At 48.7% G+C, this 22,831-nt stretch overlaps 2 protein-coding genes across 3 annotated transcripts in view; both read left to right on the top strand.

Moving 5' to 3' along the window:
- The window catches only part of LOC119950462 (store-operated calcium entry regulator STIMATE), a 104,051-nt gene extending 94,468 nt beyond the window's left edge, over positions 1-9,583 (top strand). The window contains exons 5-8 of one of the 2 annotated variants that reach the window (XM_038772881.1): positions 1,726-1,838; positions 3,949-4,026; positions 4,509-4,658; positions 6,825-9,583. In XM_038772881.1, the coding sequence (XP_038628809.1) occupies positions 1,726-1,838; positions 3,949-4,026; positions 4,509-4,658; positions 6,825-6,941 (458 nt within the window). In that variant the 3' untranslated portion in view covers positions 6,942-9,583. The remainder of the gene's footprint in view (positions 1-1,725; positions 1,839-3,948; positions 4,027-4,508; positions 4,659-6,824) is intronic. The other variant, XM_038772882.1, reaches the window with a different exon arrangement.
- Positions 9,584-16,326: 6,743 nt separating this feature from the next.
- On the top strand, positions 16,327-19,440 carry MUSTN1 (musculoskeletal, embryonic nuclear protein 1). The gene is made up of 3 exons (XM_038772883.1): positions 16,327-16,786; positions 18,692-18,812; positions 19,082-19,440. The coding sequence occupies exons 1-3, from the start codon at positions 16,778-16,780 to the stop codon at positions 19,186-19,188; spliced, it is 237 nt and encodes a 78-aa protein (XP_038628811.1). The 5' UTR covers positions 16,327-16,777; the 3' UTR covers positions 19,189-19,440.
- Positions 19,441-22,831: the final 3,391 nt, after the last annotated feature.

Below are 22,831 nucleotides of genomic sequence, written 5' to 3'. Positions count from 1 at the left end.
CTGTACCTAACTCTCATCTCTCTTGCCATTGACCTCTTGCTCACACCCTCCCCCCTTTGCATCTGGCAGACCACCACTCTCCCCACCTTCAAAGCCCTTTAAAAATCACATCCCCACCAGGAGGCCATCCCCGATTAATGTCAACTCCCTCACTGTATTTCTGAGAAGCAGCATGGCACAGTGGATAGAGCACGGGCTTGGGAGTCAGAAGGTCATGGGTTCTAATCCCAGCTCTGCCACTTGTTTGCTCTGTGACCTTTGGCAAGTCACCTCACTTCTCTGGGCCTCAGGTTCCTCGTCTGTAAAATGGAGATTGAGACTGCGAGCCTCACATGGGACAGGGACTCTGTCCAACCCGATTTGTTTGTATCCAACCCAATGCTTAGTACAGTGCGTGGCACATAGTAAACGCTTAACAAATACCACAATTGTAGTTATTTACTGCCACTTCAACACTTCTGCAACATCTATGCCCTTGAGTCCTCAACCCTAAGCAGTTAAATACTCACCCTGACTCTCCGCCCCCATAGTACTTATGTAAAGAGCTTTAAACTCTGTTGCTTGCCCCACCTGTAATTTATTTTAGTGTCTGTCTCCCCAACTAGACCATAAACTCCTTGAAGATCAGGTCTGCTAACTTTTGTACTCTCCCAAGTGCCTTGTACAGTAGTTGAGTCAAACTATTGAGTTTGAACCATGTAATAATTTACCACCCTTGGTGAAGGATTTTAATCAATTCATCCAAAATGCTTTGCTGAGACCATAAGGAGGCACAGGGCTAATCTGGCAGGTTGATTTGTGACCATCCCATTAGGGTTTTCGGTAGCCTCCTCCAAGACCTCCCCAGCTAACTGTCCTACATGACCCCCATCCTGGGCTACAGGAGTTTGGACACTGTCCGATTTCTCCAAAGAGTCTGGCACATAGTAAGCACTTAAGCAGCGTGGCTCAGTGGAAAGAGTCCGGGCTTTGGAGTCAGAGGTCATGGGTTCAAATCCTGACTCTGTGAATTGTCAGCTGTGTGACTTTGGGCAAGTCACTTCTCTGTGCCTCAGTTACCTCATCTGTAAAATGAGGATTAAGACTGTGAGTCCCCCTTTGGGACAACCTGATCACCTTGTAACCTCCCCAGCACTTAGAACAGTGCTTTGCACAAGTAAGCGCTTAATAAATGCCATTATTATTATTAACAAATACTGTAAAAAAATCCCATCAGATCCCAGGCTGAGATTCACAGCAAAAAAAAGAGAGGACTGTGAGGTTAACTGTTTACTGACATTAGGAAGGATCGAGCATGGCATTGGCTTTTGGAAAAATCAACAATGAATAAAAATAGCTATCTTGCTTAATACAGCCCCAACCTTTCTCCTCCCCCCTAGTCTTTCTGCCTGTTTCATAACAGCCCATGGGGAAGGGTCAACCAAGCTTTAGAAGAGTTTAAACAAAAGGTACTGTTAGAAGCATTTTTTTGTGTCATTCCTTTTACCTGTGGAAAGCCCTACAGCCCAAATGAGAGAAAGCAAGCTAACTCCCAAACCCTCCAAATTAGGAACTCTGTGGCAGTCTCCAAACAATCATTTGGCCTTATTAAGTCATTTCAGAGTTTAACGGTTTGAGTGGAAGGGTTGAAATTGTGGGGGTGGGGCGGCGGAAGGGAGAAAAGGATTGTCAACTACAAGCTGGTAAATGCTACGTGGGAGTTGAATGTTTGCCCTTGTCTTCCAGGTGACCCGCTGCAGTGCAGTGCATGGGTGGGGCAGTGCGCACTGTACCTAGTGATCATGATGTTTGAGAAAACCATCATCCTCATCGTCGCCCTGATACCTCAATGGAAAGAGGTTTGAGTTGTTGTTCCAGGTTTCGACAGCTCTGCGGGAAGGCCATAGGGTAGATGCTGGGGAGCTTGCATGGATAGCAGATGGGGATGCCAACCCTTGGGTTTTCTCGTAGGCCCATTTGAAAATGAATTTTGATTTCCTTCTGGGAAATAGACAAATTCTATCTGGCAAATGGACTCCACGTTAATAATAATGATGGTATTTGTTAAGTGCTTACTATGTGCCAAGCACTGTTCTAAGCACTGGGGGAGATACAAGGTAATTAAGTTGTCCCATGTGGGGCTCACAGTCTTAATCCCCATTTTACAGATGAGGTAACTGAGGCACAGAGAAGTTAAGTGACTTGCCCAGTGTCACAGAGCTGACAAGTGGTGGAGCTGGGATTAGAACCCATGACCTCTGACTCCCAAGCCCGGGCTCTTTCTACTGAGCCACGCTGCTTCTCTAACATTAACTGGAGCCTTGCTGATAGATTCTCTTGGCCTGCTTCGGTGCCTACCCACTCTTTCCCAAGCCTCCCGTACCTGATAACTGTGAACATCATGTGTGCCGGAGCTGCGGAGAGCCTGTTTAACTTTTATTAAAATTCTTGCTTGCCCACTGGCCGGAGATACATATATTTATATTTTTGAGGACCCCGAGCCTCTGGGGAAGTTCTGAAGCACGGTTCATGCCTACTTTGTTGATTTAATACTGATCGAGCTCCAAGCGGGCTGTAGAACCGTCGGCGATCTAGGGCCGTTGGAGATCTACGTCAGCTTAGAGCTGATGTCCTAACACGTTATCTCGTGCTGTCCAGGGCATGCTTTGCTCCTCATTGTTTGCCTGCCTACCCTTCTCAGCCAAGTGACCAGAGCTGGCGTGGTGCCCCTGTGTGTCACAACAATTGAACATGCCAGTGGTAATGAGCAGCCTGGGCCTTGGCCTTCCTCTTCCCTTGATTTGTGGAAGAGGATTGTTCTCCGAGCCGTGGGTGTCTGGATTAGGGGAGGTGAGCCTGAGTTTTAGTCCCAGTCTGCCACAGGCCTGCTCTGAGACCTCGGACAAATCCCCTAATCTTTTGGGGCCTCATCTGCCAAATGAGGATAGTGATGTTTGCCTCTCCCTCACAGAGATGTGAAGGTAAAATGAGATCACTGACATGAGCATGGCCTAGTGGATAAAGCACAGGACTGGGAGCTGCCACCTTTCTGCTGCGTGACCTTGGGCAAGTCAGTTAACTTTTGGGCCTGAGTTGCCTCGTGTGCCTGTTCTTTCATTCATTCATTCAATCATATTTATTGAGCGCTTACTGTGTGCAGAGCACTGTACTAAGCGCTTGGGAAGTACAAGTTCTTTCTCCCTCCCTCTTAAACTGTGAGCCCTAGGTGGAATTATCTTGTGTGTATCTGAGTGCTTTGTGCAGTGCTTGGCACATAGTAAGCACTTAATACCCTCCCCTCAAAGTGAAAGCATTATAGACAGCCTGGGTGGTGGTGGTGTAATCTGATATCTGCACATCTGATCGCTCACCCTGATAATGAAATAGTGAAATAATTAGTTGAAATAATGTTCTTCCCAAAATCCATCAGGAGCATATGTCTTTATTTTATTATGAAGCAGTGATGAACTGCAAGAAACCAAAATTCTGACACAAGTCAGTTGTGGGGCAATCTGGGCACCCCTCTTTCTCCCACACTCTAGGCCTACGGAGTTCCATCAGCCTCTGTAGAGTTGCTCCACCGAGGTGCCCCTTCATAAAGGAGTTGGAGCCGCTGAGTTAATGCAGTTCTTTCTCCTGGCTCAGGAAGCATGCTGTAGGATTTTAAGCATCTCAGAAGGTGGCCACTTTAAAGGTGGTTGTTGTCAGGCCATTGTCCACAACGTGCGATTCTTTTCCCTGCTCCCTTGAGAGAGAGAGAGAACCCACAAGCAGCCACGCCACAAGGCGTGCCTCCGTCCAGGACTGGAAGGAAGGCAGCTATTAAAAAACCAAAAAACCCTGAAAAGGCCCCGATTTGACTGCAGGCTCTCTCACTTGAGTTGCTGCCTTCCCTACTCCTCCATTTACGGTCAGAATAGAGCCGGTCTTCCTGGTGCCAGTCTGAATTGAACCCTCTTCTTTTCACAGGTAGCTCTGCTGAATCCGATCAAAAACCCCCAGTTGGAACTGGCAATTGTCATGCTGATAGTTCCCTTCTTTGTCAATGTTAGTACAGTCACATTTTGCTTACCCTCTCTTTTCTTTCTCGGTGCCTCCTTGTCTTCTCTCCCTCTCTCCCCGGGCCAGGTGGCTACAGTGTTGGTCTCCAGTGTAGACCTGCCCTTTGAGGTAGCCCCCACGTTTGCTCAGACTGGGCGACCAGCCTCGTCCTCTAGTTCTGCCCTCTAAGGGCCTAGGGGGTCTTCCCTGGGAACGCTGAAGGGAAACCCGTCTTCAACACATGGGGAGTGGGAGGAAAATGGAGCAGATCTCCTTGCGTCTGTCCCTCTTCCCAACAGCCAGGGCGTGGTGCCTGTCACCAAGCTTTGAGGGAGCAGACTCTAGGATTAGTAATAATAAATACCATAATTATGAATTGTTATTATTAGGGTTAGCAGTACTGTTTTGTCCACCCTAACATTTCCGACTCTCCAAGGTACAGCCTGGCTCAAAACTCTGAACTGCAAATCTTCTTTGTCCTCCGACAGGCATTAATGTTTTGGGTAGTAGACAATTTCCTCATGAAAAAGGGCAAGACAAAAGCCAAACTGGAAGAAAAGGAAGCTGGCCAAGACTCAAGGAATGGCAGTAAAATCCGTTACAGGCGGGCGGCGTCGCACGAGGAGTCGGAGTCAGAAGTAGGTGGCTGTTGGAAGCTTCACAAAAGGCCTAAGTGACCCAGTCGGCATTCCAGCCGTTAGCTTTCTGGTGCTTCCCGTCTTACCGGGAGCTGGTGTTTTGTCCTTAAATGTTGGGCACGGATATTAAATATTTGAATAGTCATTGAGCAAGCAGCCTTGCACAAAGCCCAGCAGCCATCGCTGTTCCGTTAGCTGCTAATCACCTCTCAGGGAAATTAGACCATCTTCAGCTCTGTGCCTTTCACTTCTAAGGGCGGCAGGTCTTTCAGTCACAGCCCCCCAGCATGAGCCATTACAGTGGTGGCAGCTGCAGGAGCTTTTCCCATGGAAAGCTTCTGTCTACTGCCATTTCTGAGGGGGTCTCCTCCCATCACCTCAGTCAGAAGCTACATCTGTAGCAGAAACCCCCAAATGAGGACCGTTCTTCCTGAAACGGAACGTCTGACAACTACACTGTGGGTGTCGAATAGATTCTTGATATCTGGCTGGCTGTTGTTCTTGGGACACTCTAGCACAGACGTGAACTGGTTTTAAGGGCATCTCTAGAGCAAGGAGAGGTGGCAAGGCAGTGTTGAGTCAATCACTCAGTCGAACTGATTGAGCATTTACTGTATGCAGAGGACTGTACTAAGCGCTTGGGAATTTAAGTCTCCAGTCCTTGGTGGGTGGTGTTGCCCAGGTTGGTTAGTCACTTTCTCTTTCTACTTCTGTGACTCCTAGGGCAGGGCCAGTTCCTTCAAAGTCTGTTAGATTGTCAGCTAGGTGAGGGCAGGTGACGTGTTGCTTGCTTCTGCTTTTTCCCCCAAGGCTTTAGTACCATCCTTTACACTCGGGAGGTGTTTACTAAATACTGTTGATTTATGGTTTCCAAGGGCAACCTTGTACTGAGTCACTTGTGCTCATAATGCTGTCACGTTCCAAAGTGCCTAATGCACTGCTTTTCATAAGCAAGAGTGGGCTCAAAATGACATTTGTGAATTTGACGGGTCCATCTTTTCTAGGAAGCATTTGGTTTTTAGACCTGTAGTTCAAGTGAAACAGACCTGTTTTCCTGCATAACTGTTTCCAACTTTAACTTCTCTCTAAAGCAGCCACACAGTAGTTAGTTCTACACTTTCAACATGTGATTTCCTTTCGTGTTTTGGATGGAACACTGTTGTGGAATGGGGGAATCCAAGAAACGATTTTGCCCGCACGTGTGGCGTCAGATACGACATGAGGGCTACTGTGCAATTTCTTCTTAGCCCCAGATTCTTCCATCAGTCATTGGTCTCTATTACCATGTGCAGAGCACTGTAGTAAGCGCTTAGGAGAGTACAGTACAACAGAGTTGGTAGACATGTTTCCTGCCCACAAGGAGCTTGTAGTCTAGGGGGAAGATGGACAGTAATGTAAACAAATAAATTACGGATGCCCATAAATGTTTAGGGTGGGGTGAATGGCAAGTGCTGAAAAGAGTGCAGATCCAAGTGCATAGGTGATATAGACAGGAGAGGAAGTAGGGGGAAAGAGTGTTTATTGGGGAAGGTCTCTTGGAAGAGATGTGCTTTCAATAAGGCTTTGAAGGTGGGAAGGACGTTCCAGACCAGAGGCAGGCCGAGGGGTCGGCAGTAAGAACAGCGAGGTCGAGGTGTTTTAAGAACACAAATCCTGCATTAGAGGATAAGTGACTGGGTATTTTCTTGGTTGGTCCTCTGGAAAAACCTCTATGGATGTTTGTCTATTTAGAGGGAGCTGAGTTATGCAAATAACTGACACTTAGTAAAGCACCTGTAACTCAAGATTTGGCCAAATTCCCAGAGTGTATTACCCTGGTGAGGCCATGCTTTTGGCAGTGTTTGGATTCTGGGGAGGAAATAGAGTGATTAAGATAGGGATAGGAGCTGTAGCCGTGAATCGTTCTGTTTTCCAAAGGAAAACTCCACCAGCGGGAAGTGGATTTGTGCCGAGAGAGCGCCGTGTGGCTCATAGCCCAGTGAGTTTCATTCTGTAGCCCAGTCCCTCAGGCCCCTGTCTCAGGGACTGCCGGAATTAGTTTGCCCTCAGAGAGACAGGCGCTGGCCAAAGAGTCAGAAGCAGAAAGGGCAAGTGACTGTGTGGCCAGGAGCCCTACTACTCTTTCAGGGTGGGTGACTCAGGAGGCATACCTTTCTGTTTCTTTAGATTCTGATCTCAGCTGACGATGAAATGGAAGAATCAGATGTAGATGAGGACCTCCGGAGACTGACCACCCTAAAACCTGTGAAGAAAAAGAAGCACCGCTTCGGACTGCCCGTATGACAATGGTCCCAACCTGAAACCTTGTTCCTGGGGCAGCAGGTTTTCATTCTGCAGTGTCATCCCTCCCCACCCCTCTCCCACCCATACATCTCCCCTCTCTCTTCTCTCTCCCATTCCTCCTTTTACCACCCTCCCCACTTCCTGAGAACTGTGACTTGAAAACAGATGGGAAGAGAATAGGTGATCTGAATGGGTCACAACAGGCAGTTGAAGATTCTTAATTCAGTTGCACTATAAATATACTGACCAAATATGCAAGAGAGGCTCGTGTTTATCATCTTGTACGGAACTTCCGATGACGGTATTGAGGCCTAGGTTCACTGAGGTGACTCACCTGTGACTCGTCCACTCAGCAGGTGTTTTAGGCTTTGTGAGAAACAGTCATATGTGGGGACATTCTGGAGGAAAAAAAAATCAAATCAACTGGACTGATCAAGATGGACCCAGTATGTTTTCTTACTCAAAGTGGCTTTTGCAACATTAATTCCTAGAGCGGGATAGTTTTATGGTTACAAGCTGTAACTGAATGTTTTTAAAGTTTGTGTTTACTTCCTACAAGGTACCTATGGAACTAATAGGCGGAACAAAGATTTTTAAGTCTTCTCGATCCTGTTTGACTTTTATATTTTTAAGTTATATTTTCATACTGTTCTATTTAAGGACTTTGTTTTCCTCCCCTGCAGAGAAAAAGAAATCCCTAACCATTGTTTTGGATTGGGGAGTGGGGAGGGCACAGTAGAAGGAGAGATGTCACGGTCGGAATCGGCATCTTTTCATCTCCTCGGTTAAACAGCAAAGCCACAAAAAGAAGCTTTCACCAGAAATTATGAAATAGGATTCCATGTTAAATGTGGGACATGAGGGGCAGGGCTGCATGCCCTACTCTGTGGTCCAGGGTCTTTGGAAAAACAGAAGGTGCCTCTGTAGATTTGAACCTCATGCACTTTATTGTAGAAACCCAACTAGACTCCGGAGGTTGCAGATTTTCAGCCCCTTAGGCAATTAGTCATGCAGTGACATTGACGGAGCGCCTGCTGGATACTAGGCACTGGGAATTTGACTTACAAGGAAGACCGACTTCTCCCAAGAATTTGCAATCCTCTCAGCCATTCTATTGGAGGCAGGATGTTCCTGCCTCACTTTCTCTCCTCACCCCCGCTCTCTGAAATGAAATCAGCTAACATCACCGAAACTCCACTTGCTCCCACCCGTGCGAGGTTGCCAGCTGGTTTTGCACACACTGCTAGTTATCTTCGAAGTGTTTACCGACTGCAGCTTCTCATTCCCTCCAATCTCATTTGGCACCCGGGTCTTGCATCTCTGCAGACCCCATGAAGATGCCCATTGGGTTTTGCTCCACCTTTTCGGTGACCCTGAGCCTGAACGGTCGTCGGATCTGTTGCAACTAGTGGTTTGGAACGTTTCCTGAATGACAGATTATTTTATAGAAACTGACAGACACTCTTTCTCCTCCTCCCGTGAAGCCTCGTGCGAGAAACAACAGTGAAGGGATTTGCCGAAACCAAGATGGCGATGAGGACATTCTGCAAAGAAAAACAAAAGCAGCTGCTATGGTATCTGAACATCCCATGTTCCATGCCTTAAGCCAAACTAGTTCATTGGAAGACAAAACAGTTTGAAACTTTTTTTATTTAAAAAAAAATATTTTATATCTACATCTTAGGTCTTAATTGTCATGTGTTACCAAGGCTTCTGAAAAGGGGTCATTAAGACTTTGGGAAATGTTCCGCTGTGCACCCCTTTGTTTTCCTTGGCTTGTGTGTAACATTCCCCTCTGGCTGATTGGCGAACCAAGCATTCGGGTGCTAAAGTGCGGCTTTGGCAATAAGGAGTTGTTCAATGTAAGTATGCTGGCTATTGAGGCAGTGTGAGAGTAAAGCGGTTGGCCGGTCATGTTGGGCCAAAACGTGCGGAGGGGAAGCCACCTTTGGCCTCCTGTTGCCCCCAGCTTCATTTAAATCTGCCTCTGGCCAGGTAAATCCCCATGAGGCAGGGTTGACTGGGTCCCTGCCTACTGATTTTTGCTGTATGTAAGTCAGATAGCTGGAGACCTTCCTCCACAGCCCTGGATCAGCCCTGGGGGAAGGCTGGCTGGCCGAGGCAATGATCTGAAGAGTAGCCGGTCTACAGGTGTCAGAATTTGTTTGGAAAAAACTAAGCCTTCGTTTGTGAAAGGTAAGAAACCAATTGATTGGCTGCACTCCTTTCCCTCTCCCTTTGTGCAAACTCATAGTTTTTGAACAACACACACGGAGCTGAGACTATAGAAAACATCGGGAGCTCTTCCTATTTATTTTCGTTTGTTTTTGTTTCAAAAAAAAACAACAACCAAGCCTTAATTGTTTAAAACCCAGCAGTTGTGTTGGGCTGCCCTGGGACCAGCTGCCCAGTTAGGAATAAGGAACCCGGCCAAGAAGTCCTATCCCGTGCTGGATGCAGAGAGGGAGATGGAGGGCCTATATTTCCTTCAACATCCTTGTTGGTAAAGGACTTGATCTCTAGTTTGAATCTTTGTAGTGGACTAGCAGAACATCTTTGGGAAGAATTACAAGCCAAAGACCACTGGGAAAATGTTGCCTTCCTACGCTTATTGGGAGAAGATGCATTTTTAAAAATGCTGAAGGTAATAATAATAATAATAATAATAATGGTATTTGTTAAGCGCTTACTATGTGTGAAGCACTGTTCTAAGCGCCGGGGGGATACAAGGTGATCAGGTTGTCCCACTTGGGGCTCACAGTCTTCATCCCCATTTTACAGATGAGGTAACTGAGGCACAGAGAAGTGAAGTGACTTGACCAAAGTCACACAGCTGACAAGTGGCAGAACCGGGATTAGAACCCATGACCTCTGGCTCTCAAGCCCGGGCTCTTTCCACTGAGCCACGCTGCTTCTTTGTCTTGGGCAGTTGAGGTCTCGTATTTTGGTCTTGAGCCATCACCAGTGTGTTGTCCCTGGACCATGTTCTATCACTGAGTTCCGGGGCTCCATTCTTTCCCTTGGTCTCAGTTTGGGGCACGGAGTCGGGGTTCTTTATACGATGCTACAGGAGGGAGCCTCCCGAAGGAGAGGCCTACAGCAGCCCAGACACTTGGTTTATGCCCTTTTCTTGCTAAGCTGTGCTCTTAAAAGGCAGAGCATATATAATGCTTTCAAGTTGTCATTGGAAGGGTGAAAACATGCACTGGCCAAGAAAGCTGAGAAGAGCTTCATTAAATGTGCTGGCCCGATCCTCTTTGAGAACTGACGGGATATTAATCAGCGTCAGGTTGCAGGGAGGGGATTGGAACTTTGATCCAGGCCTAGCAAAATTGGTTGAATTTAGTTGGGATTCTGTGAAGTGCAGGGTAATAAATGCAATTCAATAATTTAATGACAATAAGCTGCATAGAAAATTCATTTTCTAAGGATGAGGGAGGAGCTCTCAATTTCTCTTCTCATCCAAAGTACGGAGGCGTGAAAGTACTGTGAAGACTGGGAGTTGGGCCTCTGCTGCGGGAAGCAGAGCTGCCTGTAATGTATCGGTTGGAGCTGGTCCTGTAACGGATGGTTGGTAGCTGTCTGTCATGGCACAGTTTCCAGAAAACCTTCAGCTTTAATAAAACCGAGTCCCCTTGTCTGATTCTGCTTTAGATGGAATGTTGAGTGTTAATGTTGATGTGACACAGTTTTCTTCAGGGAAAAAAAAGCAAAACCACACAAAAACCTTACAAACTCAGACTGGAGTTGTGAAATCTCCTAGAGCAGTGCAGACTAGTTGCAGGAGCCGGCTTGAGGCACACCCACAGCTCTCCACTGAGAACCGTGACCGAGCTTGGCGGGACCGGCCTCCCTTACACTGGGCTTGCTTGGCTAGGTTTGGGGCAGCAAAGATTAGGGAAGAGAGGGAGGAAAGTGTCCCCTCCCCCATCTCTTTCATCTCTCCCTCTCCCCCCCCCCCCCACCCCCCCACCCCCCGCCCCCTTCCCTGGCCAAGGGTGGAGTAGCACATGTTTTTTGAAAAAGACTGATGTCATTTCTGGCTTCAGAATGGAAAGCTCCTGGGATTTTACCAAGGAAAATGACAGGACTTTTGGTGAGCAGGTTTTGGGGTGGGTTTGGGTTATTTTGTTGTTGTTGTTTTGATTTTCTTTGTTCTTTCTCTTTTTTTTTTTTCTTGTCTGCCTAGGGTGTCCGTCAGTAAGCCTGGGGCTCCTGGGTTTTTAATTTGGTATTTATTTTCCCGATTTGAGTAGGAGTAGCGCCTTGGTGAGCAAAATTCATGACCGAACTCTGAATGGAATTGTTTAATAAGTGGTGTTACATTTTCAAAAATGGAAATGAAAGGGAATATGATATACTTTCATCGTATAACAGTTTACAATAAAGTCTGCCATCTTATTTACAGTTATTTTTAAAAACTTCATTTGTTGGTTGAAGTTCTTTGCACGCTTGCTCAAGACTTGGTTTCAGCACCCTGGAAGCTTTTATCACAAAATTTGAAAAGGCACTTGAATGTGACTGCAGCAGCAACAGCATTTATTGAGTGTTACTAGGTGCAGAACACTGTATTAGGCACTAGGGAGAATACAGCAGGAATAAGACAAGTTTATAATCTAAAGGGGGAGACAAATGGGCCTTAATTGCCAAGGGAAATAGTGTAGCCCCATGGAAAAAGGATAGACTGGGGAGTCAGAGGACCTGGGTTCTAATTGCGGCTCTGTCACTTGTCTGCTGTGTGACCTAGGGCAAGTCACTTAACTGCTTTGGGCCTCAGTTTCCTCATCTGTAACATGGGAATTCGATATCTGTTCACCCCCCTACTTAGACTGTGAGCCCCGTGTGGGACAGGACTGTGTCCAACCTGATAATCTTGTATCTACCCTGGCACTTGGAGCAGGGTTCGACACATAGTAAGTGCTTAATGAATACCATTCAAAAAATCAATACAAAAAGGAAAAAATCCACCAGCAGTTCCAAAGTTCCTGTTTTTCTGAGTCCCCTGTTTTAGAGCTTAGGGAACTGCTTATGGCACCCCATCCAAGGTCATCAGGTGACTAGCTTGTGAGAGGAGCCATCACTCAAGTACTACTTTAAAGAGAACTTTACTGGTGTAAATTGGCCACTGGGGAGAGAAGTTGGAGGGAAGAGGTGGCAGCAGGTGGGTATTAATAATAATAATGACATTTATTAAGCACGTACTATGTGCAAAGCACTGTTCTAAGTGCTGGGGAGGTTACAACGTGATCAGGTTGTCCCACGGGGGGCTTACAGTCTTAATCCCCATTTTACAGATGAGGTAACTGAGGCACAGAGAAGTTGTGACTTGCCCAAAGTCATACAGCTGACAATTGGCGGAGCCGGGATTGACTCCAAAGCCCATGCTCTTTCCACTGAGCCACGCTGAGCCTACTCTGGCTGTACTGAGTGTTGGTGGGGCAGTAAGAGACGAGCAAGACCCAGGATTGCAACCTGAAGACAGGGGAAGATCAGAGCTACAAGTACAGAAAAACAAGTGACAGAGGTATGGCTGTGGGGGGAAAGCCCAAACCAAGCTGGAAGGAGGGCTTTCTGTATAATTTTGAAGGAAGATTGGGGCCCTTTTGGGGAAGAACTGTAGATCATTCCTGTCCTGTAGGTCTGAAACCCGAGTCACTCCTGTGGAGCAGTTTGGAGGAAGTCCAGAGTGCAGGAGGGCTGGGGCCAAGCCTGCCCTCACTTGCTGCATCGGCAAAGGGATGAGGGCCCACAGAACTGGGGAAAAATTTTCCAACGTTCTTCCGCTTCTCCTTGTCTAATCCAGAATGAAGTATGAAGCCCTCCCCCCACACGCCAGACCCCATTGATGATCACGGGGCACATAATGCTGAAAAACCTGGGACAGGAACTGTGTGTCTTGTATCAATGAGCTCTGCCCAGCCAGCCTGCCCCCAAAGCACTGGAGGGATGAGGGGAGTGGGAAGGAGTGATAAATAAGGCCCTGCTTTACAGATTCGGCCTGTGTCTAGCACAGCACCTGCATGCCTGTTGGCCCTGGCATGCAGGTGCTGGAGCATCAAAGACATTTGACTTTGCCTCTGTCCTTCACTCTGCAAAGCTATTTGGCGGCAAAATCCTCCTGATATTTTTTTCTACAAAAAATATACCGATACCAATCACCTAGATCTGGGCCTCTGTCTTAACCTCACAGGAAATCTCTACATTACCATCTTGTCTTCAGCATTCCCCTGCCTCCACTCCAACTTGGCTGTCTTAGTGAAGTGCCACTTGGTCTACCTCCCTCCCCTCCTTTCCTCATTGCTGTAGTAATTCCCAATCTCCCAGTCCATCAAACCTAAACCTCCCGATGCTTTTCTACAGAGGGCCCTGCTACTCATTGCTGCCCTTTAAAAAAAAAAAAAAATTCTTTTTCTGGAGCTTGACTCAGGGCCCTCCTGCTCCCCCGCCTTCTCCCCCTGCCACCGTTCCCTTAAACCACTAAACCATTTCTTTCAAACCTTCAAAACCCATCTTAACTCACCTCCACAATGCCTTCCTGAACTAATTAGAACCAGAGTCTGAGCTTTGGGTTTTTTTTTTTCATTTTTATGGTAGTTAGCTCTTACTCTGTGTTGAGCACTGTGCAGAAGTGCTAGGTTACATGTTAATCAGATTAGACACAGTCCATCTGACATGGGGCTCATAGTCTAAGTAGGAAGGAGTAGGATTTAATCGGCACTTTACAGTTGAGGAAATTGAGGCACTGAGAAGGGAAGCGATTTGCCCAGGGTCACACACAGAGCAAGTGGCAGGTCCTGGATTAGAACCCGGGTCCTTTGGCTTCCAGGTCCGTGCTCTTTCCAGTAGGCAACACTGCTACTTAATGATCCCATCATCATCCAGTTTTCAACCCTTTGAGACTATGGATGTGGAAGGCATATGCATAGTCTAATTCCTCTTCCTGTGTGGGCATGTAAGTGGGTATTACCATCCAAAAGAAGCAGTGTGGCATAGTGAATAGAGGAAGGGCCTGGGAGTCGGAAGGTCATGGGTTCTAGTCCCAGATCCGCCACTTGTGTGCTGTGACACCTTGGGCAAGTCATTTTACTTCTCTGTGACCAGTGATTTCATCTATAAAATGGGGATTGAGACTGAAAGCCACCTGTAGGACAGGGACTGTCAAACTCAATTTGCTTGTTTCCAACCTAGTGCTTAGTATGGTACCGGGCACATAGTAAACACTTAACAAATATTATTATTAATAAGAGCTTCTCATCGTCCCCCATTTCCATTGTAAATTCCTTTAGGGCAGGGGTCATATCCCCTATGGTGTACCTAAAACAGCAGTTAGCAGCTAGTGGGAGCTTTCCAATGATGAGGAAGAGACAGCTGAGCCAAACGATCACCTTTGAGCCTGCCACCTTGTAATAGTAATGATAATAATCATGGTATTTGTTAAGCACTTACTATGTGCCAGGCACTGTACTAAGCGCTGGAGCAGATACAAGCAAATCGGGTTGGACACAGTCCCTATCCCACATAGGGCTCACAGTCTTAATCCCCCATTTTACAGATAACAGGCACAAAGAAGTGAAGTGACTTGCCCAAGGTCACACAGCAGACAACCGGTATACAGCTGATCACATCAGGGCAAACCTGCAGCCTAACACTCCCTGGATGGCCAACAGCTAGGTGTGTGAGGGGCTACTGACTTGTTGATTGGATGATACTGAACAGATCTATTGGAAGAGCACACTGGCTATTACACTGGAGTAACCCAGAAGCCCTGGGAGTCCAGAATTGGTGTCATGACCCCCCTTGGGATGCTGGCCTCCCTAATATCCAGGTACCTGTCATAGCCTGTCCCCAGTGGGATGGTCTTTCAGGGAATGGAGAACTGGGTGAGTTTTGGGGTGCAACGTGCTAGTGAATGTGCAGCGGGACCACGAGATAAACTCTGAGTTTCAAGCCAGAAACTAGCCCCCAGCTCTTCTATTCAAGAGAACTGAGTTTTATTTTTTTGATGGCATTTATTAAGCGCTTACTATGTGCAAAGCACTACAACCTAGAGAAATGCAAAACAGCAAACACACACACACACCCCTTTCCACCACCCCCGCACAAAGCCTGCAACCTAGAGAAATGCAAAACAGCAAAATCACACACACACACACACACACACACACACACACACACACACACACAAAAAGATCATTACTTAGAACCTGTTGTAATTACAAAGGAGACACACTACAGGGCTTAGCCAATCAATGGTATTTAATGAGCACTTACTGTGTGCAGAGTACTGTACTAAGCGCTTGGGAGAGTATAATAAAACAGTTGGTAGACACGTTCCCTGCCCTCAAGGAGCTATCAGTGTAGAGGAATTTGGTATGCAGAGCAGTCATGCAAGTCAGTTAATCGTATTTATTGTGAGCTTACTGTGCAGAACTGTACTAAATGCTCAAGGGGATACAGTATAATGAGGATGGAGACAGCCATCACAGGTCTCCAACAGGCCGTGGTGCAACTTGGTTCTCAAACCCTTAATGGTGGATCTTGAGGACTTGAGTGGTGTGTGTATCCCCGGTTCAGCTGGCAGGGACGGGCAGACCCAGGACAACTCAAGGGTGGCGATGGTGGGTGACTGTAAACTTGTTGTGGGCAGGAAATGCGTCTATTGTACTCTCCCAAGTGCTTAGTATAGTGCTCTGCACACAGTAAGTGCTCAATAAATACGATTGAATGAACGAATAAATTGTACTGAGGACCTCATGCTTGGGGCTTCTATACAGTCCCTGGGCTGAGGCTCTGACACGCTGGTGGGAAGCTTGGGGGTCGTAAGGGTCAGGGTGAGTCATAATTTCCACTGGGGTCCACTCTTGGTACAGGGGAGACGGGTTTGTCAGGCTTGCATCCTATTTTGGCCGGAGCGTTGCTCCCCAATACTGGACACTTTTTAGCAGTTTCAGGGATATTGAGCCACAGTGTCCTTTTTAACCCTCAGGTGGCTCGTAGCCTTGAACAATTTCGGCAGGCACGTTTTTGGCCAGACCGTTGCTCCCCAATACTGAGAAACTGGAAACGTTTATCAGTTTCAGCAATATGGAGCTACAATGTTCTTTTTAACCCTTGCCATTCCAGAGCGACCATTTCATTTCTTAACTCCGCAACCGATGGCAATGGCCTGAGCTCTGGCTGTCTAAACTGAGGGGATTCAAAAGGGAGAGAGCATGCTGGACTCCCTCCAATATTCTGTGTGACTCAAGCTTGGAACAATCTGTGGGGTGGAAATGACCCGTGGGGTCAAGAGTTAGAGAGCGGGGAGCTTGGGCCCTGCAGAGACTCAGGCAGAAGGAGATTTCCCAGTCCTCTTTGTAGAGGGAAGGGTGGGGAATTGAGCAGACCGGGCAGACACACCCAGTCCCGCTTAACTCTGGTCCCTCCCTATCCCTGGCGATTGAGAGACAGACACCAGCACAGACATACTGTCTCTGTGCGTCTGAACAACAAGTCTCTCAGCACCATAAATAGAGCAGCGTGCTCCCTGGGGGATCCGGGTCCCTGTGGCTCCCCTGCCACAGCTGTCACCCTTCGTCACGGCCCTGTGGGGTCGGGGCCGCCCCACTCCCCAGCCCGATGTGCTAGGCCAGCCCTGGTCATCTCTAAGAATAAATGATTGGGCCAGGGCCCTCTGCCTGGGCCTGAATCATCCCAAGAGTTGGAGCCGGAAAAAGTGCCGGACGGTGACTTCACGTGGAACGGCGGGCTATATATAAGCCGCAGCGGGAAGCGGCTCCCACCGAGACCCGAACCGACCCGAACGGAGACAGGCGCACGGACTGAGAGCTGCAGCTATGTCACAGGTAAGAGAGAATCCGCAGCAGTGTGGCTGGAATTTCCCACTCTGTCTTCGGAGGATAGCTGACATTGACTCCTGCTGTTGCTTGAAGTTGAGCAGCTGTTGGGAAAGTTAACTCAGGTTTCTTAACAAACTGGAAACTCTAGGACTGTGTTGACTCAGGGGTCTCACTGCATGCTTATCTGAGTGGCCCGTGAGGATTCATTTTGGAGCTTTTGCAGGAAATAATAATAATACTAATGATGGTATTCGTTAAGTGCTTACTATGTGGTATGCGCTGTTCTAAGCACTGGGTTAGATACAAGCTAATCAGGTGGGATGCAGTCCCTGTCCCTTGTGGGGCTCATAGTCTTAATCCCCATTTTACAGATGAGGTAGCTGAGGCACAGAGAAGTGAAGTGACTTGCCCAAGGTCACACAGCAGACAAGTGGCGGAGCTGGGATTAGAACCCAGGTCCTTCTGACTCCCTGGCCCGTGCTCTATCCACTAGGCATGCTGCTTGGTGGTGTGGGGGCGGGGGGGTGGAGGAGAGAGTGTGTGTGTAAATGAGGGTTTGTCTAATCCTTCAGCAGAGACAGCCCCTGCTCCCAGAGCACTGACAGGTGGCTACCCTTCCTCTTTCTCCACTTCCCCACCCTACCTTTCCTGGAGGTGCCTTCCTGGGTTGACTGTGGCTGCATCTGATTTCTGTTTGACTCCCTGCCTGGTGAAGGGAGCTGAGGAGAGGTCTTTAAGAGCTCCAGGTCTGCTTGTCTTCCCCACTAGGAGAACTCAGGACTGCCCACCCTCTCTGGCCTCTTTCTCCTCAGCAGTTGTGGCAGTAGAGTCTGGGGCCCCATTTCACGATGACAGTGGGTAAACTCCAGGTTGGATTGTTATCCTGTCCTGGAGTGGGCTATTGACAAAACTCCAGCCCCTGGATCTTGTTCACTCTGCCAAGGAATTGCAAATCCCCCCTCCCCCATTCCCCCTGTTCAGCCTTTGGGATCCGGTTAGGAATAGGAAAAACCCTGAGGCATCAGATTCTGTTGGCCCAGACTATTGGCCGCACTTCATTTAGAGTCTGGACGTAAGGATAGGCCAGAGTCGGAGATCTGGTTGTTGCTGTGACCCTGATTCAGCCCCCAAGAGGTAATCTGTTGTCTTTGCCTTCTTGTTTTCTGCCACAAAAGTTTTGCAGACTCGTGGGGATGATGCCTGTGTCCTTTTGGCTAGGATACACAAACAACTCCAAAGACTCAGCCTCAGAAAGGGGCCTTCCTCCCCTACTGCCCCACCCCTCCACAGCAGACGAACTAGGTAGGGCAGCATAGCCTAATGGATAGAGCACAGGCCTGGGAGTCAGAAGACCGGGGTTCTAATCCACTTGCCTGCCTGTGTGACCTTGGGCAAGTCACTTCACTTCTCTGTGCCTTGGTTTCCTCATCTGTAAAATGGGGATAAAACTGAGCCCTATGTGGGACGGGGACTGTGTTGAACCTGTTAACCTGATTATCTTGTATCTCCCCCACGCTTAGTTCAGGGCCTGGCACTTAGTAAAAGTACTTAACAAATACCACAATTATTATTATTATCATCATTATTATTATTGTCATCATTATTATTATTAGGGCAGACAGGAATCTATGAGTTTGGGACTTGGGGTGGGGGAGGGGAGGGGCGCGCGCATGTGTGTATGTGTGTTTTGGGGGATGATCTGGAGAAGCCTGGGCAGTGCTGCTAAAAATGGACGTGCCCAGTGGCTGAGTCAAGAGCATAGTGGGTTGTCTGGCCATCATCTCAGGCACCATAATGCCCAAGTGGAGACTCCTCCAACTCTTGCTCTCGCCTTGTCCATCAGTCTTTCTGTGTCCCGTCCTTCATCTCTGGACATTTGTGCAGATTTCTCTCTCCCTCCAAATCCCACAGGAAGCTCCAATCAAGAAGAAGCGCCCCCCTGTGAAGGAGGAGGATCTCAAGGGGGCCAGAGGAAATCTCTCCAAGAACCAGGAAATCAAATCCAAAACATACCAAGTCATGCGGGAGTGTGGTGAGAAGTTTTCCCAGTGGGTGGAGGGGAGGGAAAGGAAGGGGGAGTGATGGGACAGGGAAGACCCAAGTGCGACCCCCACCACCCGACCACAGGGTGGGACCAAACACAAGGGATTTTGGATGTCTGGGTTGCCCCTTCCCTAACAGTCCCAGACTCTCACTGTTGTCCACAATTGGGTCAGGGCAGGACCTTCCAAATGAGAAGCTGTCAGACTCTTGTGACAGCCGTTCAGCTCACCTGGTTTTCATTCTCTTTTCTTCCCAAAGAACAAGCTGGCTCAACTGCCCCATCTGTGTTCAGCCAGGCCCGGACGGGCGGGGAGACCGTCTTCGAGAAACCTAAGGCTGGGCCCCCCAAGAGCGTCTTTGGCTGATGGCCGACCCACCCCTCGGTCCCTCCCTCCCTCCCTTCCCCTCCCCTCACTCTTCCACCCTGTAAGCCGGAGATGACTTTTTAAGAAAACTTTTTATACACAAGACTTTTCCCTTCCGTGCAATCTGCAGGCCTCTGGTCTGGCTCTGGAGAGATTGGCTCCCCTCCCGCTCCCTGTTTGGCATGAGCTGGCTTGAGATGAGGGCACTGTATAGCGCAGGTTTGAATCGCTAATAAATCGGATACTTACGTGCCTGGAGGCTGTTTCGTTAGGGATCTCCGCCCTAAACCCCCAAAGCATGGACTGGGCAGCAGAGAGAGGAGGAGTGAGTGAGTTTTCAAAGAAGCTCTTCTCTCTTTCCCCTCCTAGGCCCACCTCCCCCTAACCCCTCGCTGTTCCTGCTCCCTTTCTAGTTCTTCCTCCAAGAGACACCAATGAAGCACTCAGTCCAGTCAACACCCCTCCCCCCACCTCCACCTCCCAGGGTTCCATTCCAAAACCTGTTTGCTTGTGTTCAGCTCTCCACGATTTCATCTGTGAGGAGGGGACACGTGTGATGCTCTCTGTACCTTCACCAGGGTGTTTATGGGACTTGGGACAGCCTTGGGGTTGAGGGGTGGGGGCTGGGGTTTAGGGGGGGCATAAATTCAGGCCCGCGGCTCCTTTGACCAGAGCCACTTTCCCACATCCGGTTCTGAAGGAATCTGCCGGGCCTGAGATTCAGTCCCAGAATAGAAGGGGCTGGACTGAGGCTGCGGCACTGGCTCCCCGGGGGCTGCTTCAGCTCCTCGCGTCCCATGGTTCCTGTCACTCTCAGGCCAACTGAAATGCCACGACACTGGGACCTGGAGGATTAAGCCAGTTTCCCAGCATCTCACTCTCTGAAAATCCATTCTCCTCAGAACTCCGTTTTTTTTTTTTAATCAAGACTTCCCAGCCTACCCTGTTGAATTCAAGTCAACACAGAAGGTGGCCCCTGCAGCCCTCTGTCCAACCAGCCAACCTCACTGCAATGATTCTGGCAGAATATATTGTGGCTGCTCCCTGCTATCCAGCAGCTATAGTGAACCTTCTTTGAGTCCACTTGTTAGTGGGTGGGGAAGCCACCGCTCTTTCAGCCACCAGAGCTTAATGCAGCTGTGGGCTTCAGGGGCCTGGACTCTGCACCCCTGCCCAGGCTCCCTGGGGAAAAACAAGGAGGGGCAGGGAAGACACTAAAGATGGTGTTAGATCCCAAGCCTCACCACCCAGTCTGTTCTCTCATAATAATAATAATGATGGCATTTGTTAAGTGCTTACTATGTGTGAAGCACTGTTCTAAGTGCTAAGCACTGTTCCAAGCACTCCAGACATTGCAACTGGCTGAGAGAAAAGGATTAACTGAAGGGGAATTTGAGGCTGTCAAACCTGCCTGGGGTTATCAATCCCATGAGAAGCAGTGCAGCCTAGTGGATCAAGCACGGGCCTTGGAGTCAGAAGGTCCTGGGTTCTATTCCTGGCTCTGCTCCTTATCTGCTGGGTGACCTTGGGAAGGCCACTCAACTTTTCTGTGCCTCAGTTCCCTCATCTGTAAAATAGAGATTAAGACTGCAAGGCATCCCACTCCATGTGGGACTGAGACTGTGTCCAACTCAATTCGCTTATATCCACCTTAGTGTTTAGTACAGTGCCTGGCACATAGTAAGCACTTAACAAATTCCACAATTGTTATTAGTAGCAGTAGTAGTAGCATAAACAAGTTAGAGCCAGGTGGGGTACATAGTGGAGCCCAGGCTAGGCCAACAGGGATCCCTAATCTGACTCGATCAGGGGCGGTGACACTGTGCCTGCCTGAGGACAGGTACCCATTGCAAGCATCAGCCCTGCCTGTCCCACCTGCCCTGCTGTTTGGGTGGGAGAGATGGGTTCCTGGAGGGCAGCTAAATCAGAGGCTCCAAGATTTGAGTCAGGGGAAAGAGGGGCCTGGGTTATAATTCCGATTCTGCCTCTTGCCTGTTTTGTGACTTTAGGCAAGTCAACCTCTCTGTGCCTGTTTCCTCATCTGTAAAAGGGGGCTTCAAAACCTGTTCTCCCTCTCCCTTAGATTGTAAGCCCTATTTGGGACAGGAACCATATCCCACCTGGTTATCTCATATCTACCCCAGTGCTTAGTACAGGGCTTGGCAGGTGATGAGTGCTTGACAAAAAAATACCACAATTACATTATTATTATTGTTATCGTTATAAGAGAGGAGTCAGAGAAGGGGCCCTTCAGGTCAAGGGAGGGCTGGCTAGGATTGGGCTGGCATGGGACCAAGGTCTCCTGACTCTGCCCCAGATTTTAGGACTCTTGAAGGAGCTCTGAGGGTTTGACTAACTCTTTTCCTTTCTGAATACCCTCCCTTTCCTTCCACTTGGTAGCTGCTTGCTCCTCCTGGGGGTGGCAGCATTAGTTTACTGGTGGAAAGGGAGGAAAAGAAGTGGGAGGAGAGTTGGGAAGAGCTCCAGCCTCCTCCCCCCTTCCTCCTTTTCTTTCCAGCTCCCTGTCCTGAGTTCCACTCCCAAAATCCTTGGGTGCTCTGAGGCCAGCTACCTCGTAATCAACCATGCAGCTTGGGGCAGATCTGAGGCCTGAAGAAAATCTGGTTGGGGTACTAAAAGTCAGACTGGGGGCAAGTTAGGGTGTAAATTCAGTCACATTTATTGAGCACTTACTGTAAATGGAAACAAGCTTACAGCCCCCGTTCTCCTTTCTGTTCCCCTTCCCCCTGCTTCTTCACAGCACTGCTGGCCCCAGCTGAGACTTGGAGAGGGCCAAGGGAAAGAACCAGTGTGACATGGGGAGGGCTAGTGGAAAAAATCAGTTAACTTGGGTGGAGATGGTCAGTGAAAGATCCTGTCTGCCTGCCAGTTGGGGCCAGTTCAGACCAGAATTGTTTCAAGAGCCTGGGAGGGACCCTAATGGGGCTTGGCAGTGAGGAGAAGGCAGCTTGGGAAGTGCAGGGTAGGAAGGACAACTGGTGTCTAATAATAATTACGGTATTTGTTAAATGCTTACTATATGCCAGGCACTGTACTAAGCACTGGGGTGGATACAAGCAAATTGGGTTGGACATAGTCTCTGTTCCATGTGGGGCTCACAGTCTCAAATTCTATTTTACAGATGAGGTAATTGAGGCCCAGAGAAGTGAAGCGACTTGCCCAAGGTCACACAGCACACAAGTGGCGGAGCCAGGATTAGAACCCATGACCGTCTGACTCCCAGGCCCGTGCTCTGTCCACTATGCCACGCTGCTGATCTACCATAGGGAGTTAGGAGTGAGTGGGAGCAGCTGAGAGCCTGGCTGAAGGATCCCTCTCCCTGCTGTCTCTGCAACATCCTGCACCCCCTACCCAGCCCGACACACGCTCTACGCTCTCTCTCTCTCTCTCTCTCTCTCTCTCTCTCTCTCTCCCTCCCTCTCCCTCTTCCTCTCCCTCTCCCTCTCCCTCTCCCTCTCCCTCTCAAACTGGGCTCCCACCAGGGCCAGGAAAGGGGGACTAGTGGGAGGCTGGGTGCTGCCCATCTATTTCCCAATGGCAAATGCAACTTTTCTCAGAGGCTCCAACCAGAGAGAACAGAGTACTATACTCTTTGAAGGAGGCCAGGCTGTCTTAGATAGCT

The sequence above is a fragment of the Tachyglossus aculeatus genome, chromosome X1 (assembly GCF_015852505.1).
Source record: "Tachyglossus aculeatus isolate mTacAcu1 chromosome X1, mTacAcu1.pri, whole genome shotgun sequence".
Lineage (NCBI taxonomy): Eukaryota > Metazoa > Chordata > Mammalia > Monotremata > Tachyglossidae > Tachyglossus > Tachyglossus aculeatus.
The sequence above is the reverse complement of the archived record's forward strand: the minus strand, read 5'-3'. Positions and strand labels throughout refer to the sequence as shown.